This window comes from Atta colombica, unplaced genomic scaffold, assembly GCF_001594045.1.
Source record: "Atta colombica isolate Treedump-2 unplaced genomic scaffold, Acol1.0 scaffold58, whole genome shotgun sequence".
Taxonomy (NCBI): domain Eukaryota; kingdom Metazoa; phylum Arthropoda; class Insecta; order Hymenoptera; family Formicidae; genus Atta; species Atta colombica.
In genome coordinates this window covers 2110148-2131038 of record NW_017259548.1, presented here as the reverse complement: position 1 = coordinate 2131038, position 20891 = coordinate 2110148, and the positions used below count along the sequence as shown (strand labels likewise).

Sequence of the window (20891 nt, the reverse complement as noted above, 5' to 3'; positions counted from 1 at the left end):
GCAGAGCTCTCAAATATTGTTTAAGATATTGTCGTAATAAGCCGAAATTTATATTATTTTTATCAAATTATATAAAATGATGATATAAAATACGAGAACAAAAATAAACAAAATTAAATTTTTACATATCTACAAATGTGTCTTATCAAATTTATCTGCAAATCGTACTCGTCTATTTCACTCAACATTTCAGTACGACATACAGTTCAGTACGCTATTTCACAAATAGATTTCGCGAGTTATAAAAAGAGCAACACAAGTTCATCTACGCTCTGTAATCTCCCGAGATAACGAAGAAACGGCTGTAGGCGATGCCGTTCCAGAAAATGTCGACGAATCACCCTCTCAGGTCGTGATCGACGAATCGAGTGAGTAGTAGACAGGCGATCGATCGATCTTGAGAGTCGTTTCGCTGTCGATGAATGCTAGGATCGAAGTCAGAGGACCGATATGGGAAAATCACTTTCAGGAATTATCGCGCGCGAGAAAAGTCGGTCGAACGTGTTATATCTGCGAGCCGTTCTCGTGCTGGGCGACGGCTCGTGGAACGTGTGCTCGACCTCTCTTCGAAGTCTGCCCTTCTTTCACAACCCTGTCTACGACAACGAGGCGGGTGGGCAACATTGGTGGTGTGTCACGGAAGTGCCTCCTCGTCCACTGGAAGTGCGAAGTGGAAGAATTAAATCGTATTTCAACGTCAATGCCGTGGAAGCAAGCGTGAGGGCGGGATAGCTTTGGGACTACTCAGTCACGAGCGAAAATCCGAACTCCCATGCAGTCGCGGAACGCAATTTAACTTTTAGTCGCTCGCGAGGAGCCGTGAAGGGTTCTATGCCCGGCATTCTCCCTCTTGAGTTACCTCTCTTCTTTCTGTCTCGTGCTCGCTCTCTTATATATCCCTGGACTGTTCCTCTAATCTATCTCTCTTTGCTCCTGTTCTGGCTCACCGCGGATGCTTAATATGCAATCACGCACTGAGAACGACTCCCATGCGACTCCGTATATAGACGTGCCTCTGTCAAATCATCAGTCTCGAATAGTAGTTCCACGAACGATTCTTCAGCGAAGCTGCCGTGCATTGGAAAGGCCACGTGCAGGCATGAGTCTCGACATGGAGTACGAAAGATGAGAATAATGTTTCGAATTTAATCTTTCAGTCTACTAGCTAGGTTCGTTAATTTTTCCGTCTGTTTCTAAAGTTTTTGTTCATGTAATGAGATAAAAAAAACGACGTAGCAATTTGATATTAGATTTTATCATAAGTATTTATCATAAGTATTTAATATAAGGTATAAAATTACAGTAGTGTGAATTGTGCTGATCATAATTTTTTAAATATTCCATTTAGAGGTAATTCGAGATATTTAATGGAATCAAAGATATCAAATTTTATAATTGATGAGAAATCTTGAAGCGAATATTATTATGTATTATTATGTATATTCGATCACAAGTATCCAGAATATATATATTCATTATTTACCATGTAATTAATTCAATCACGACAAGCTTTTAATAACGACGCCAGTACGTTATCTCAATTGCTTGATATGCTGCAATTACATCGCAAATTATGTAATTAAATTGGTACAGTTTTTGATACATGAATAACAAGCAAAACGGTAATTACCAGCGATAAACTGACTCTTATTACGATGCATATTCGATCATTCTAGCATTCTGTGCCTATTAGCGAAAAATACTGAAACTTCATATAACGTGAAGCATCAATAATTAATATAGTATCGGTAATACACTCACAACGTATCTCATAACAATTATAAAATGATGGAATTATTATGGCTGAATTACTACAAAAGCTAATCGATTATTTTAGCTTCGACGTTCGCGGCCGTCGGCAATACAGCAACGCCCGTCTTTGGTCGTCGCCCTCGGCATTGGGACCAAGAGCTTTTTTCGTTACGGCGACGAATCCAGCTCACCTCAGCATTGATCGGCTAGAGAGCACTGATGAGGGGATCTATCGGTGCCGGGTGGACTTCAGAAACTCGCCGACACGGAAACAAAGGATGAACTTAACCGTTATAGGTGAGAGCATTGTATCCCGGTGAAACTCAATCAACCAGTGATCACGCAACAATTAAAGTCAGTCCTTTTGATCAGAGCGGTAATGGAGGTCGCGTCAAGTATCGAAGCAAGAAGCGATCTCGAGGCCGCTTTTACGATGTATAATTTAACGTTCAATATAACCATTCAGTTCATTACACGATACGTAGAATTTACGTGCATTTGATTTAGATATACATTTATGCTCGATACATTTCATCGTAAGCGTTGACTTACGAACTCACCACTTCCCGGCGCATAAATTAATCTCAGTGTAAGCCGCGGCTTGCTTCGCAAACTAGGAGCTGCGGCTGTGTAATATACTTCGTAACTACCTGTTTTGCGGCCATTATAACAGTTAATTCTGCTACAACGCCAAAATTCTGTCGGATTCCATCGCATTCGACCGCATACGCATCTCTCGCGCTAACTGTCATTTTGCCAGACGAACGATCAATTAGTATTCACGTTGAATTTTAACGACGCATGCTGTTCGCACAGTGCCTCCATCGAAGCCTATAATATTGGATGGGGCGACGAAAGCTATTTGGGGCCTCGAGGAGCGGTACAACGAGGGGAGCGACGTGAACTTGATTTGCGAGGTTCGTGGTGGCAAGCCGCCCCCAAAGCTGACGTGGTATCTCGACAATACCGTGATAGACGAGTCCTATCACTATGATACCCAGGGCAGGTTAACGGTTAACCACTTGGCGTATCCGAAAATTGGGCGACAACACCTCCAGGCGAGGCTGATATGTCAGGCCAGCAATACGAACTTGGTGCCACCACAAACCAGATTACTCGTCCTCGAAATGAATCGTAAGTCATTTGACGATCCTGTTATGTTCTATCCATAATTATTTGTGCTATTTGACGAAATTGTATTATGACTGTGTGTTACTTGTTTGTTTTATTTTTCATTTTCTTGAGTTCGTTACGAGCCAATTGCGCATGACATTAAATTTATTTATTATTATGTTGTCGTAATAATGTAATTCTAATTTGTAATGTTATGACAACGTACGACATTTGCTTTTCATAGTGACATCTACTAAATGACTTAATGAATGCACTGGATAAAAATATCCATTCAGCATAATTTAGACCCAGCATTACAAAGTTGGTGATTGCGTATCTCAAATAGTGTCTTACATAAATTATAGAAGAGCGTCGAATGCTTTCCATCGAGTAATAGACTATAAGCGGGAATTAGCGCTGAGTCAGCACGTCGATCGTTTCGTGCAAAAAAAAAACGAAGGCCCCTCCTAGTGATGTTTAAAACGAAACTCCGATTACCTTAATGTACGTCCTGTGAATGACGATCGAGAAATGTTCTACTTACGCGACCTACTTTATCAATCTTTATAATGTTGCATGCAATGCGGTTTCTTAAATATGTTTTTACGGGAATCGCAATCTATCAAAGGGACGCCATAGCCAATCCAATTTGCCCTAAGAAAAAAAAAATTATCTTAAAATAAAAAAATGTTGTAAAACTTGTTAGCATTATTACTAAGCACTTTACAGACTAATACGATATGACTGATACTTGGAATGACATATCGTCAAAGAACTCGTTTATATATAATGTGTATCATTATAAAACTCGTTTTTGCATTACGTTTTTACTTTCAATAATAACTTCGTAACGGAATATAACAAGTTATTGTTTACATTTTCTAATATTTTACTATACGTATATAGCGCAGCCGTTAAACGTAAACGTGCCCAGTGGACGTAAAGTGCTGCACATACGTAGTTCCATGTAATCATTAATGTAAGTACGCAATTATCGCGTGCATAACGAGCTACGAGAGTTCTCCATTTGCACGTTGAGGTAGACATGAAATTACCGACAAGTTGACGCGCGTATTTTACGAAAGAAAAAATATTTGACCACGTTTCGTGTATTTTCCTATCTAGGGATATCTTCCTGAATGTCATTTATTTCTTTTTAAACGAAACGATAAGTATCTATCTTTGTAATAAAGTCGCTGACCCTTAATGCGTTAATACAATGCTAGTTGCAAATGTAAGTTTGTGGATTATAATTCATTCTGATAACCCTTGTTTGTCGTGTACATAATCTCTTTTCCGCCAGCTTGTGACTTGAAAGATCGTATATAGCAGTATATCAAACAATGTATTAATTGACAGAATCCAACGTTGTTCCAAGAAACAAATTTATGAGAATAATTCGTCAATGGAGATCGATGCAAATTGGCATTTTCCTTCGCTTTCGTGCTCACATGATTTTAGCAGTTCCCATGTATCGCGCACCATTGGCGAATTGCCTCGACGGTCACAGAGAGTACATGTACCTATCGGAGGCCTTTTCACATGGTTCTATAGCCGGGCCAAGGTATTCACGTACTGAACCTATTAGTCGTCCGGACGAGATTGGCCGATGGAGATAACGGTAACGCCTCTCGCAAGACGGATCAGAGAATCGCGTGCCTCCTGGTCCGCAGCTTCGATTTCGTGTTTCCTCGTGAGCACTTGGCGTGCGACAGCGCGTCTGTGTTCGGGCGAGCGTTGTGTCGGCGTCGGTCGATAGACGTGACGGAGAACGACCGCGCCGTACACGTCTGTGGACGCGTTAATTACTTCGTATGGATGTCTCGCGCGTGGGTGGGTGCGTGTGTATGGCGAAGGTAAGAAGGTACCTACTCGCGCAACGCGCTAAGATATCGTAAATAGCGGCTGGAGAAGGTTCAACTTGTAATGACCCAGTAACGTCATGCCAGACAGAAGAAAACGGAGGACCGCGAAAGGGTGGGAAGAAACTATTCGAACCGGCGGCGATAACGTTAAGGTAAACACGCGTAAAAGCATTAATGCTTGACAGAGCTGCAAGAGGCGCTAATTCATGGGCCGATTGATCTCGCCGATCGCACATTGCGTGCGCCTACACTTCTGGCAATCTCACGTCGTATACGTTAAGAGAGACGCGTGGATTAGTCGGGCGATTCGCGATATATATTGCAACACACGTTAATTTTATTTAATAGCACGGTTAATAATAGTATAGAGAAAAATTTTACAAAATCAAAACACTACTTTCCTTCATTCTATACGCGTACTAATTTTATTAGAAATCCTTTGTGGACCAGTATATCTACAGTATAAACTACATTTTGCGTTTCACTGAACGCGAAGATATGACTTTGAAAAATATGACTTTTGTTGTAAAAGTCTGTGTATGTTCACTTTCAATGTGATCATAATTTCTTGTTTCTAACAAACATATATAGTTTTTTATTTCAAGCCATCATTCTTTTTTATTTCAAACACGTCATTTTTCAGTTTGCATATAAAAATGGATGTTGTACATTTGTGTACATAAATTTATTTATTATAGTTCCTTCAAGTTACACAAACTAACTGTTGACGATTGCTTTTGTTTCAAGGAAATGCATGCGATAGTTATGCAGATAGTTCACACGAACAACTAATCCTATATCAAACATAAATAATCAGACAGTATATGTAACTAGTCGCGGGTATACTCTTGTATGAATAATTTCGTATATTCCCACGGGTGCCTATTAATTCGTACATTGCGATGCATGCCGAATCCACTCGATAGAACAAATAATAATAAGCATGCGTGTCCACGTTTCCGCCTGTTTGAATGCGTATCAATTTATTCTTAATTGCCGCCACATAAATCATCTTGAAATTTTAATGAGCTATTAAACGCCTTTGAACAATAAATTATCCCTTTCATCAAGATTTAACTTTTCGCCCTCGAAGTTTATCTCGATTGAGTGAGATTGATGAAACGAGATTCCGTTTCTCATTCTAAAGACTGAAGATATAAGTTTGTAATAACTTTTTAATTCAAAAAGATTTTGAAATTTTATTACATAATAAAAGATAAATTACAGACTAAAGCTTTTATAATGTCGTGACATTTTATAGTAGTAGTCTATTCTGATATGCACTGCCAATATTAAAAATCTATAATTTACATTATGTACACAGATTTTTAGTATTGACAGTTTATATCGGAACACGACTATAATTGCATAACAAGATTTGATTGGCGAGAATGTGAAAAATAAGTCAGTGGGCACGAAATGCGTGACGAGACTGGCGTGACGAAAGCGTTCGGTGTGGTCCGGAGTGTCTGTGACGTAGCATGCAAATGCGTTTTGTTCATAAATTTTTTGCAATGATGAAACAAACAGTGGACGCGCTTTCTACGTAGCGTTTGGTCGCAATTCGTGCCGATGCGACGTTAAGAATTAAAGTTGGTATCAATGTTATAAACGGCTCGCTAGACTTGCCAATTGCACTAATTCGTATCCGGTCGTGCGTGCATCGGCGCACACAAACATTAGTATGCACATTATTTGCACGCGCAACATTCATTCGTGCGCGGTTATGCGTTTCGGGAACTGTTCGCTTGATAATAATTAATAATCTCGTCTCTCCAGCTGGGCCACGATTCCACGACGCGCGACATCATCGTCATTCATCAGGGAGTTATCTCGACCTCGTTCCCCGATAAAACCGAAAGATTTCTTCTGCTCGACGTGGGCCATGCGCTTTTCATTCGCCGACGGTTTCTTGAGGGCATTGATTTCGGTCGAGAGTCGCGCGATGAAGCAGGTGGTCGTTCAACCGTCTGGAAATAAATGGGAAGGTGCGAAGAGCGTCGGTTTGATAAGTGCGCCAGCCAGGGGCGTCGACTGGTAGAGAATTATTCGAACAAACGATAACGCCACGCTAAACACGCGTGAAACCATTAAGGCTCGGCCCGGAGCGTTAATTCACGAACGTTTGTTCACCGGTATTCGTAAATGGCATCGCGCCGCTGCAGCACCTCGATAATACGCGCGTAAAACTTGATGAATGCTCATTACACGATTAATGATAAAACCGAGGACTCTATTTAGGTGCAAAAAAAGAACGATATGTGTACTTTGTCGTATTGACGTTGTGAGGTTGACCCGCTGAATCGAATGCAACATTTTATTAGACATAAGAATATATACGATCTTGAAGATTTCTTTTATGGCTTCAGGATCAGCTTTTATTGAACGTATTCCTTTCGTCTTGAATTTTCAAGTTAAATCTTGATCGTAATGGAGTTCTGAGCTAAGTTAACAAGCCACTTCAGAAAAACACTAAAGCCAAGTGTGCGAACACGATATCTAACACGATTGATAGAGTGGAGTAATTTGTCAAAGCTGTCGGCGATCGCTAAATTACAAATGACAATAGAACTACAATGTCGAAGGGTTGATTCCACAGATATCGTAGCAGGAATCAACCACCGCTTTTCATCCAAGCAATTGCACACCACTTTGCGTGCTTTTGTTCTAATTGAACGTCGAAAATAGATACAATCCTTTCTCCTCGTTCCTCGGGCACCGTGAGGCGCGATCACGATCGACGTATACACGCGATGCCCGGCGTATCGAGTGATGTTCCCGTCAATACAATCTGTGCTACCTCTATCAGACCCTCATACGTATTTCAAATCCACCTTGCAACAAAACTAAGCTATTCTCGAACGTAATCGCGCTGTCGATGTTTTAATTAAAACCTAATCTCTCGCGAAACGTCTACTTGAAATAGATTGCACCGATTCTTCATTGTGTGCGCGACAAAGCGATTTCCACACTAGATTGTATTATTGCGCTCGTAGTATTAAGCTGATAGTATTAAGCTCAAATGGATTCTTAATCATCGGATGAATGGACGCGAAAGTTGATTATACGAATGAACGAAAGTCTTTCTGTAAGTGCAAATTTATATATTATCGTGATCATCATATCTATTCGTAGACAGGAACAAGTGCGTGTATGCCAGGACGAGGGCACGGAGCGAAATGGAAGAGCCAATTTCGGAGAAGTGGCTACCAACTAATGGCAATTAGGGGTTGTACGAGTAGTTAGCCGTGGCGACGCATGAGCTTGCGTCGGAATTTATGACCATGTGACACCAACGTTATATTACGAATTGGCTAATTCGATTGCATTCGATCAATATAAATATTAAATATTCATTACTAAAAGCGATAAGAATATATTGAGTTATACATAAATCTGTACTTCGTAAAAGTTACCTTCGTAAAGATTCGTAAAAATTAAATAATTTTGTAATTCGTAAAAGTTAAATAATTTTATAAAACTAAGTCCTCCTGATAAATATGAAATAATTATTCGTTACATTAGTATCAAAAATTAATTTTTATTTAGAAAATAAAATTTCAGATTTGACAATGATATTCAACAACGACCGACTCATCGTACAGTAATCTTACTTAAAAATTTATTCACTTTCTTTTTAGATAATATCTCGTATTTTTTTTATGCAGTGATGCATTTAAATATAGAAAGCTATTCAAATTTTAATTATAGATTTACTTAAAATTTCCATAATGTTGAAATTAAAATTGATACTGACATCGTTAAAGTTAATATTGGTTACATATGAAAGTACGATTATAATTTTACATTATTAATTTAATAAAGCTAAAAATATACCGTTTTAATAATTACGTTAGAGCTACATGTTATTCTAAAATCTAGATATAGCAGGTCACAATACGTTCCCAAAAATGGATCATATAATTAATAATTGTTGTAAAAAAAACTGCAGTTATAAACGAATTTTAAAATTTTTCGTCGCAGAAATCAAGAAAGTGTTTTCAGTAACATTATTTCAACAAAGAATGAAGATGAGCTATAAAAATAAATATTATTTTAGATAACACTTATTTTTTATAAGATCTTATACGATTGCAGATTTTCTGAGAATAAATACGATTATCTCGCAAATTTCAGAGATAAATGTATCGCAAAGAGCAAGATTTTAGTCACGATTTTTAAGCGATCTATACAGTTCTTTTGTCTTCCGTGAAGTATACTCATTCAGTTTGCCGGGCGACCAAATTTTTGAAATGATTTTACGAATACATTTCTCAAAAAGTAGATAGACGATTTCATCGTTATTTCGACGTTTAATCTTATTTCGGATTTTTCCTGATACAAAACTGAACATATATCGCTTTTGTAATGGAGAGTCGATTTCACTCGATAAAGTCGGTGGGCAACTTCGAAACGGTAGCTGTCCGAAAATAAAGTTGATTAAATTATGATTCGCCATAATAGAAACTTGGCTCTGCATGCACAGAATGTTTAACAATATAACTACCTGTTCAATGTGTATCTTTTTTAAATAATATAACAAAGAAAAAAAATAACCAATACAATAAAAATTTTCATTATAAGATATATATTATACATGATATATAAGCATACAAGCATTATCTGCTTTTTTAAATAACCTCTGTGAATAGTAAATGTACACAACTACGTTGCATGAAAATTACATTTTTTGATGGTCGAAAAATAGGCTTTTTTTATTTATTAAATTAGAATATCTCTTTTTTTATAATAAAAAAAGACCCCGAAAAATAAAGCGCTTTATGTCTACTTACACGAAAACAAAACACATTTTTCATTGTTCCAGTAAAACCATTGGTTGTTCAAATCCTGACGAAGGAAACGAGAGTATCAGCCGATAAAAATTACGATGTGGAATGTCGATCGAGCGGTTCACGACCAAATGCGGTGATTACTTGGTGGAAAGCAAACAAGCCAATCATTAATAAGGAGATTAACAATGTAAGTTTATGTATTGCATGTAATTGCATGTGATGAAAGAAATATGCTGTACAGCGAAATGAAAGTAGACATCAGTCTAAAGGAGGTTACATCGTTTAAATACAAAAGAGAGAGAACAAATATTCTTGACTACTTGATAAAGAGATCTCGGACTCTTTATTTGAAGGTGTTAAATGGTGACATTCAGTCTGTAATTTTTTTTACGACGAAAGCAAATTTATCTTAATACTTTTGTTACAAAATGATGCGAGTAAAATTGAGATCGACTAAATACAAATACTTAAAATACAAATCCCTTTTCTATTTTGTAGGATATTTTAAACGATAAATTGATGTGAAACAATAATTTTTTTTTGTTTTTGTAAGGCTACTTGATAAAAATTCCTTTCACGGCCTTTTTATCTGAAGGTGTTAAATGTGACAGTTAATCTGTAACTTTTTAACGACGAAAATAAATTTATAGTACTTTTAAAAAGATGCGAGTAAAATTAAGAACGATTAAATTCAAGTATTGGATTTAATGTAAATCTTTTTCTCACTTTATTTTGAAAAGGATATTTTAAATGATAATTTGATGTGGAACGATTATTTTTCTTATTTTAAGTAAGGCTACTTTATTAGAGATAAAATTATCTTTTTCATTACACATACTAAATTTTCTAAATGATATTTTAATTGGATTAACATTACGACGATAATTATATACTAAGTATTTAAATATATTTATATAATTTTAAAGGCAATTTTCAGAATCGAAATTTGAGAAGAAGTCGACAAAATTGCTCACGCGTTTTGCGGAAAAGTGTGATTGATCGATTCTTCTTCCGAGTACTCTAATTTTAGAAAAATTGCGCCGAGTGTTTTTATATTACCTCTCCTCGCATTGCCATGCGAACATTCATGTCGTCGAATCTTGAAAAAACGGTTAACGGAAAGCATTGCTGAAGTGCGCCGCACAATTCGAGGAAAAATTCTTGAAATCGACGTCCCGTAACTTGCCGCAGTTTACGACGATTCGTCCAGAAGTTAGGACGATGCAGTTATTTCGTTTTTCTTGAGGGCGACTTCTCGACCCTTTCCCTCCCCCTTATTCATCCGTTCATCTTGTCGCCTCTATCCCCAACGTACCCCGGCACTCCTTCCGCAGTGATAGAGAGTGTACAGAAGTTCACGAACGATCTAGTGGATCTTCGCTTCATAAACTTTCGAGACTTAACTTTCTTTTTCTATTTTCGACTAGTAGATGCCTCCGTTCACCGCCTGTAGCACGAAATGTTTCAGTAATACTTGAAAAAATTAAATTTTTAAAACGTTTTCCCAAATATAACTATTCTCTTTATTTCAGGAAACTATTCTTGCAAATTCATGTCGTATGTTTCACGAACTTGTTTTTCACATAAAAATATATACGTACATCGATCGATATTATAATCTATATTATAATCGATTTAGTAAATAACCATGTATTGTATTGTTTTTGTCATCTCTTCTTAATTAGTGTAACATTGTAGTTTGGTTATTGAAGTTTAACAATTGAAATAGCAAATATGAAACATTCATCGGTATCTTTGTAATCATTAAATAATATGTATCTATAGCGCATATTCATGATGTTAAATATTCAAGATAATTATGCATAGGTATTAAAGTGACATTCAACCGATCGATATTATAACTATGGTTGATTAACAGTAATGAAGCAATAAATGATAATTTTACTATTTACCTATATTGTTATGAATAAAACAACATATAATATAATTGAGCCTAATAATATTAATTTTCATAGTAAAATAGTAAAATTTGCATTAGGATTTTTAATAATTTTATGAAAAAAGATATTTTATTTTATTTAATATCTACATAACTTACAGAATAAGCATTAAAATAATTTGAAATTTGTATTATTTTTATTATATTATATAGATCACTGAAATATGTAAAAGTATATTAAGCTTTGTTAATGAAATGTATTTTCATGTATCAGAATTTTATGGTGACTATGATAACAGGACGACATTACTGTTTTATGCTTGTATCATATATTTTTACTGCGCTATTATTTCATGATCATTTACGAGCGAAAATGTTTGAAGCACTCGTGACGACCATTACTGCATATATATAATATATCGCGATATTTCACAAAAAGTTGTTACGAATTTTTTCATACTATTACGTAGGGAAATACGTTTGTTTATTACGTTACAAATTAAAATACTGAACAAATTTTTTTATGAAAGAATATCTCTTTCATTCTCCTACTGTGATACAAGAAAGTAAGAGAAAAATGCATTTTTTGGTCTAATAATCTATAGAAAAATTAGCCGTATTTATCTTTTGCAAATTCTATATATTTAATGCGCTTTGGTGTTATCTTAGAATCTTAAATTAATTATTTTTTAAAAGCATGAAAAAGATCAAGATGTTATATGAGATTTAACTCAGAAATAATCATCTGGATTTTTATAGTACAATTCGGCGACAAAAAATATGAATTGTTATAAAATATTGTTTTGTATAGATATTATATATATTTTTCTTTTTTAATAACTATTCTTTACAAAGCTTTAAATATATAATTTTAATTTAAAAATCCAATTAAAAAAAGATATATTAATTAAAAATATAAATTAAAATCTTTTTTTTATAATAATAATAATCATAAGCTATTTAATATATTTATTTAACTTAATATTTGTTTGGTTTCTATTTATCTTTTTTTAGAAAATTGTTATTATTCCATAATGTTCTCAAATACTAAAAAAGTATGAAAACAATCAATAATATACAATATGTTTCTAATAATGATGATTTTAATTGGGATTGAAAAACAGTCTAAGTGATTGTTTACGTGAAGAAAATCAAGTGACTACTTCCGAGTTAATAAGATCACTGAGAGACATGACTTTATAAGAACAAATCAAGTGACATTGCAAATCATTTCTCATTATTCGTCAATGTAACAAATAATCAAAATAATCAGTATCGCTATCAAATAAAATCTATTCAAAAGATAAGATTAGATTCTATTATATATAAGTTTGCTTCTGTTACTAATAATTAATTGGTATAGCAGATTTGTTAATGGTACTGGTGGTTTATTAAATTAACAAAATCCTTTTTCTCAGTGATGGATTCAGTTAAGCGTTTTTCCATATATCCATGAAGATTCACATCCTCTTAGAAATCAAAGCTTGAAAAAACTACGCCAGTAACATTCGGTATGCGAAACGTTGTGACCGTAATGTCAGTTCGCGTACGATCTACCTGTGCAATATATCGACGCCCGCGTGTTGGACTGTCCAGAGGGTTTTATCGGAAAATTCGATCGCGTCGCACTGAGGCGCACTGAAAGTACAACGCAGCGAAGCTTATAAAAAAAAAGCGTACAGGAGATAGGAAAAGCGAGACAGAGAGCGAACGAGGGAGAGAAGGAGACGAGTCATCACGATCGGTAGAAGTGTATAAGAGAGTGAGAGACAGCAACGTACCACATTCATCCTGACGAACCATTACTTCCATTCATCGTATTCGCTATACTGATGCGGATACGTGGCTTTTCCGATATATATGCCCGATGGCGCTATCATTAAAATGACATCGTGAAAGCGGGAGGGACAGGGGCCGTGATGGAGAGAGGAAGCGTCAGCGATGTGACCCGCACCCGCTTCGACCTCCATTTCCCGTCGTTGCTCTAAGCATCATAAATCTTGAAAAACCGTTAATTCCCGGTGCTCTTTTATTTCGGCATCACTTTGGCCTAACAGCTTCCAACGATGTTAAATTAATATTAGCAGCAAACGCGTGACGCCGCATGAAAAATGAATTGCGTTTTCGACGCGGGAAATGAGAAATGTGCGAATCGTGTTAAGATAGCAGAGTTTGTTAATAGGCTGATTAGTTTATCCGATTAATAGGTCGGATCCACTTTTTAATTTGAATATCAAGTTGTACATATTTCAATTAATTTAACAAAGTGGTATGTTATGAACATAGCAAATTTTTCAAATTCATACGAATTAAAATTTTTTTTCGAAATCTATTATTTCTTGGAAAAAATTCTATGTGAACTGTGCTTTTTTTCTAGATCGGCATATTGAACTGTTTCAAGCATTCAATTTGGAAATATTTGATTCCTAAATCAACTACGTTATTCGTTATGCAATATCGAAAAGATCGATACCAAAATCAAATTCGTTTTTCGGTTTCGCGTGACACAGCTATGTTGGAGCATCCAATTTCAAAATCAATGTGCATATTTAATTACAGTATCCGATTCAGAACAATCAGAGTTTGAGCATCCTCAGTTTCATACCAACTATAGAGGACGATGGTAAATATTTGACATGCCGCGCGGAAAATCCTGCTATACCAGACAGCGCGTTGGAGGACAAGTGGCGGCTTGACGTACAATACCAACCGGTGGTCAGCTTAAGAATGGGCGAAACGCTGAATCCAGATGACATCAAAGAGGGCGACGACGTGTACTTCGAGTGTATAGTGCGAGCAAACCCGAAGGTGTACAAGCTCGCCTGGTTCAAAGATGTAAGTATCGTGAACACTCGCGTGTCTATCACGATATCCGCGAGAAAACATTTCACGATGTATTTGCGTTTTGTTGTACAACCGCACCATTCATTCTCTCGCTGCTTTATGCAAATATAATTCGTTCTCCATTAGATAACTTGCATGTATACATTTCATGCCTTCTTTATTACAATACAGTTTCCATCTGCTAGTGTGTGAGCATTCAAATTACATTATAATTGTAATTAAGGAACACAGACTTCTATTAAATTCAAATTCTGTTGCAATTTGTACGTGGTTTCAGGGCAAAGAATTGAAGAATAATTCTACAGCAGGTGTAGTTCTTAGCGATCACTCTTTGGTACTCCAAGGATTGACTCGTTACTCTGCCGGCGCTTACACTTGTCTTGCAGCCAACAGCGAGGGAAAGACGGCCAGTAATCCGGTATCTCTCCAGATAATGTGTAAGTGGAAGATACAATTACAAGTTTTTGTACGATTAATAGCCAAATTATTTCGATTGAAAATTTACTCGAGTAAACAATGCTATAGTATTGGAGCGTACGTTCTTCATAACACGTCGGTTCCCTAATTTCCCGCTCGCAATTGCAATCCCTCGATAATTACTTAATCGATGGTAAGCAACTCCGCGGTGCACAGGGGCAAGTACAGCAGAGTGTTTGTCGAACGCATGAGAAACGAACTCGACTGTTAAGTCAGAGAGACGGAAGAGTAGAGGATGAAGGGGGAATAGTAGATAGGGTGTATAGTTTTCTGTGAAACACGGAACGCGGGTTATTCTATTAGAATGGTCGGTGCCCCTGATGCCAGCCTGGCGTATCTGCATCTTGTAAATGACCTAAGAGGGAAGGAAGGACTGCGATGCATATTCAGTGTATGTAAAGCGCAGCTGAATATTCATGTGTGGGTGAACGCAGGCTGGCAATGTGCTAAGCTAGGCCGGAGCAGACGTACAGTAGGGCGTACGTAACTGAAGGAGATCGCGGATTCGTCCTGATGTTCCAAACTTCCTTGCGAAGCTGACGATGTCGATCTTTTACATTCACATGGGACTTCGAACGTGATCACATCACAATATAATATTGCACATGTACGCAGTACGAGTCACATACATGCCATGCAAAAGATTTTCCCTTTACGTTCATTTTATTCGAATCGCTCTTTAGATATTTCTCATTATCTTCTATAATGTGATTTATAACATCACATTATACAAATTCTGATGACGTAGTCATCATAATAGATTTATATTAATAATTTTTTATTATTGCAATAAGATACAAAAATTTATTACTGGTTTTGTTTTGATATTGATTTTAAAAAATATATTTTAAAATGACATATATATAATTTAAACGATAAAATTTTTAAGAAAAAGTAAAAACTGTTCTTGCAATACATATTCTGTACGAGTGTATAACATAATAAGATCTATAGATTCTCGTCTAAATAACTTCAAGTGTTTGCAATGCAAATCGTATAAGTACGGAAAGCTTCCCGGTCAACACACATTTGATTCACAAATTTAGAAGTTTGTTAACACATCTATTATTATACATATGTATTGAATGTATATTTAAATCTTGATAACTTTGAATTTAATCAGAATTAAAAATTAAAATTTACATGTTCTCTAATAGTAACATTCTGTCAGACATATAAATTTCTATAATTATAAGAATTTCTATGTTTGTTAAATTTAATAGATTTCATTTGCATTGACACAATTTTTTACGGTTATAATTTCTCGATTCTTATTTAATTTCTAATTTCAATTCTTATCTTCATAATAAATAAGAGAGAATTAATTGTTAACTGAATAATTAATAAACTGTAATTCGGTGACTTCTACGATTTCTTAAACATTTATTATGTAACATTTAATCCGTTTTCGCTGGAATAGAGAAAAGAGAGAAAGACATAGTTGTTGAATATTTTACAAGTGAGACAAACATTGACCTAATAATTTGTCTAGTTATTCTAGAGAAGTTATTTAAATTGCACTTTCTCTCCTTAAATATATATCTGCGATAAATATAAAACTGTTACATTTTTCCAAATCGTTCGATTTATGAAACAATGAAATAATAAATATTTAAGAAATAGAAATAAAAATATTATTTTGACGAATGGAAAGTGAAATAAATAAGATGGAGGGGGAGGGGCCTATATTGAAAAATGTTTAGAAAACATTAACAATTCGATCACATTCTTGATTTATAAAAAAATCATAAGATATACCGAGAGAGATGTGTCTCAGAAAGCACCTTGTGGCATTTCACAAAGTGATTTTCACTTCAGAATACGTCGCATTAAGCGAAGAGATCGACCTGATTTCTCTATTACTATCTCTTATCCGCAAACTTCAAGAGCGGACGTTATTCCAAGGCGTCTACGTAAGATATCATCCCTTAGTAAACAGACATACCGCTCCGGTGATATGTCGATATATACATACCATAACGCCGCATCTCTCAAACTTCTCATCTTGGCAATTAATTTAGTATCGCATAGACTGTATCAAATTACAACCAGACAGTCTCTCTCTATCCGTGATTCCTAGTCTTCGCTCGTAAATCATCACTCCCGCCGTGTGGGACTTCCGCATGTCATGGCCTATCGCAAATACTGGTGTCAAGGGAATTTCCTATTAGACTATCGATCGACCGTGCAACCAGCTGAACGGTACCGAGCTGCTTCTTCTTCCGTTTGACACGTACTCGCGGATCTCGCCGAGTTATCGAGCGAGTATCAATATAACCAACGTGCAACGAAACATAATGTCGAATATCCATTTAAATCGTCGTTAGAATTATTCTATGACAAAAATGGAAATGTTGATTGATTTACGATTATATGGCGTAACCCAGGAAAACATAAATTAATCAGAATACCTTTTTATGCTTATCATCGGACAATGAAATTTCTCGAGGCAGAAGAACGTCGACTTGCATACACTTTGTTATACATTAATCTTGACAAGCGGGTCATAAATCACCCTGTACTTCAAACTTTGCGCTACTCCATCGTTGTTCATAGAAAGGCCACCGTTGGCAAAGTACGACGACTTTGTTTGCAGATGCGCCGGTGTGCAAGGAAGGCAAAAGTGAGGTGGTAGTTGGCGCTTTGAAACAAGAGACGGTATCGTTAGTGTGTTCCGTGGAGAGCCATCCGGCGCCATTGACTTTCCATTGGACATTTAATAATTCCGGCGAACTCGTCGAGGTTCCACATTCACGTTACTCTCACGTATCGGCGTCCGGCACACCAGACGGGCAGAAAGAGTACCAGCAGTTTCGTGGATTTAGACTGAACTATACACCAACTACGGAAATGGATTACGGTACAGTGGCATGCTGGGCGAGCAACCAGGTTGGCAAGCAACGAACACCTTGCCTTTTTCAGGCAAGTACTTTTCCACCTGTACCTTTTCGCTTCTTTACGTTTCCAGCGACTTACGCGGTTTTCAACGTATGATTCAGTATTTCGACCTTTTAGCTTAACGTGCGAGCATATCAAATTTTCATCAAAAAAGGAAATCACATTTGTGTCATAGTGGATACTATTATATTTTATGTATAGAATATTTCCATCAGACGTAAACATATATAAAGCTTTTCCTAACTTTATGTAAGTTTTATTTTGATTTATAGAATCTCGATTTATAGAATATCGTAAATAAAATTTAAATTTTCTTCTACACGACAAGTTAATTTCTTTGTTAATGTAATGTTAATATATAATGAATTACTCTTGATATCAAAGTTTCTATCAAATATTCTCGATAAACATTTTTTGCATAATCTTTTTATTTCCAGTCATTATTTATGCTACATTATATAGCTCATGTTTAGAACACTAAAAAGAAATTTTATTAGAAACTTTGAAATAGTATTTTATCATTAATCATAATATAGGACTTCATCTTCATCTGATATCAATCAAAGAATCTTTTGATTGATAGAATTGAAACATGTGGCTCCCAATCATTACACCGGTCATAATTCTCAGTTGTATCGATATATTTGATCTAAAAATGGTTAAATCATCCCTATGTACTGCATGTCTCAAATATTCTAGTATTTACACGACGTGCGTCATGTTGCTAGCTATTTCCTTCATAAATTTCATGCATTGTATACTCCGGCATCACTATGCTCCATACATTTTCATTTTGATCGATCGACGGCATCTACAAAGAATGCGGGAGTTGCTTTCTTTGACGATACAAACTGTGCTCGTATTTGACATGCATAGGAGTCTTCGTGTGTAAAGTCGCTACTGGAAAGATCGATCGCTCCTTCCCTATTGTGAAAGCTGCGATATAAAAGAATGCACGATGTAAACATAATCGTTAAACGATATTGCTAAATTATGCAGTTGTATGCATAATATTATGTTGTATTAAGAACGTATTGCTTGGTCTAATCTTTTTCTTATGGAACGAGAAATTGAATTCCGCGTCATATGTAATGCAATAAAGGGCGTATTGGTCGACTAATGCAAATACACTTTATCTCCTGTCTGCTTGTTTCAGGTTATAGCCGCGGGCCGACCATACGCTCTTCACAATTGCAGTGCTACGGAAATGTCAGCGCCTCTGGATATGGAGGAACTTGGTACAAAATCGGGAACAGGGCTGGTAGTTCGATGTCTGGAGGGCTACGATGGAGGTCTTCCGATACATAGTTATCAGCTGGAAGTCGTATCTGATGAGGACGGAGGTCCGATTCTCTTAAATAAAACCGTGCCGGCAGGCCCCAATGGACCGACTTTCGAAGTCGCAGGACTAACAACAGGAAAAAGCTATCGACTTTTCCTATACGCGATTAATGCAAAGGGGAGAAGTGAACCTGCCATACTTGAGCCGGTAACCCTGAAGGGTGTTGCTATGTACACGACTGGTGAGTATATTTAGTTTCTCAAAAATACTTTTGTACTCGACGGGAGAGCAATCTTGAAACTTGAAGTGTTACTGTTTCATTTTCTTTTGTTTTTTTGTTGATGCATATAATGGAACTTAAAATATTTTATTTAAAATGAAGAGATCTCATTTCTTAATTTTGAATAATAAAAAAATGAGTAAAAAATACGAGAAAATAAAGAGATAAAATTAGCTTGAGCTTAGAATTTTCCAGTTAAGACAAATTCCAGTTAAAACAAAAACGATTGTTTAAAATTGTGATAATCGTATAAATGTAACTATTTATACTAAGAATGTCAGAGCTCATTCTGAGTTTAAGGGAAGCTACGAGAAGTTTCGTCGTTAACAGAGATGATTATTCTCGTATTACTTGTAACTAGGGAAAGAGAATGATCTTAAGTCTAAAACGTCTAACTCCGAGCAAAGTCATAAACGAATCATAAGCACAATTTGATTGACTTATAAAATACTGGATGAAGAAACTTGTAATGATGTAAATTTGCGTTATCACTTAAAGTTCTTTATGATACGCTCTACACTATATTTAAATTTCTTATATCATGCGCGTTTCCTTTGCTCGAGAGAGAACTTATGGCTCGCTAATTGTCTCGCTTCCACATTGCATGGAACGGATAGGACTTCGAAGCACCCTTGCAAATGAAATATTCACTTTTCGTACGAAATAGAATTTTTGCTAACTGTCGGGAATAAAAAAGAGTGATTGCATTGTATTCATCAGCCGGCGACCAAACCAGTTTCCTTTTTCGACTTCCTGCATTTACGCGTCGATCGTCGGTTGCTGCAGCAATAACAATTGCGCTACATTTTTCTCGTCGGGTCTTGTTGAGAACCGAGCGGTGCGGACATGCTCTCTGAAAAATGACGCGACCCAGCCCGGAAAAAACGCTGAATTTCGCTTTTGATGGTCCATTAACGTGCGTTCGGATGCGAGTGTGGTTACGGCGTATGCGGATAGCGCCTATTATACACGATGATAGGCGTCGCAAGGACGGCGGATATGATCGCAATTTCACAAATACTGCGAGCGAGCGCGTCAGTATTGCAATTAGTCGGTTAACCGACCCCCGTCTCCTCGCCGTTCTCCACGACAGGCTCACACTGTGGTTTGGCGATATTGTGAGCCAGGATGTGAGGAACGGTAGGTGGACGGATGGTCTACCACCCGAATGGAGGTGGAAGCGACTACTGCTAGTAGGGAGTTTGTAATGCTGAACGCAGCACAACGCAACCGCAGGTATCGGGCTCTGCGGACCTTGCAATTAACAAAACAGATTACTCTCAATCAACGAACACCTATACCCGCTTCGGTGCACGGGACGTGACAGTTTCACTGGCTTTCTGCGACTCCCTATGCGATTCCGTGGGGAAATAGCAAACAGCTTGCGTTCTGCGTTGATTTGAGTTGCGGTCAGTTGGCTTCTTCCCTTGACCTAAATCGAGAAATTCAACGTAATGGAAAAAAAAAGAAATTTATTAAATCAAAAGAGCATGCTGTACGTGCTGTCAGCATATTTATTTTTATGAAACTATGAAAATCATCTTACGATTCGCTCATAAAAACATATATAATACATAATAACGCTTTTTTATTAAATTTTACTATTTATTACAGATAATATATTTATAATTTAGTGCTTTGTCTTTTATATAATTTTGTATATTGTTTAATTGGATTTGACAAAGTC

At 36.5% G+C, this 20891-nt stretch overlaps 1 protein-coding gene across 1 annotated transcript in view; it reads left to right on the top strand.

Annotated features, from left to right (window-relative positions):
- The window catches only part of LOC108692053 (hemicentin-1-like), a 98645-nt gene that overhangs the window by 64152 nt on the left and 13602 nt on the right, over positions 1-20891 (top strand). The window contains exons 3-9 of the mRNA XM_018200157.1: positions 1838-2049; positions 2569-2886; positions 9556-9710; positions 13983-14258; positions 14545-14704; positions 17341-17666; positions 18799-19165. Of these exons, the coding sequence (XP_018055646.1) occupies positions 1838-2049; positions 2569-2886; positions 9556-9710; positions 13983-14258; positions 14545-14704; positions 17341-17666; positions 18799-19165 (1814 nt within the window). The remainder of the gene's footprint in view (positions 1-1837; positions 2050-2568; positions 2887-9555; positions 9711-13982; positions 14259-14544; positions 14705-17340; positions 17667-18798; positions 19166-20891) is intronic.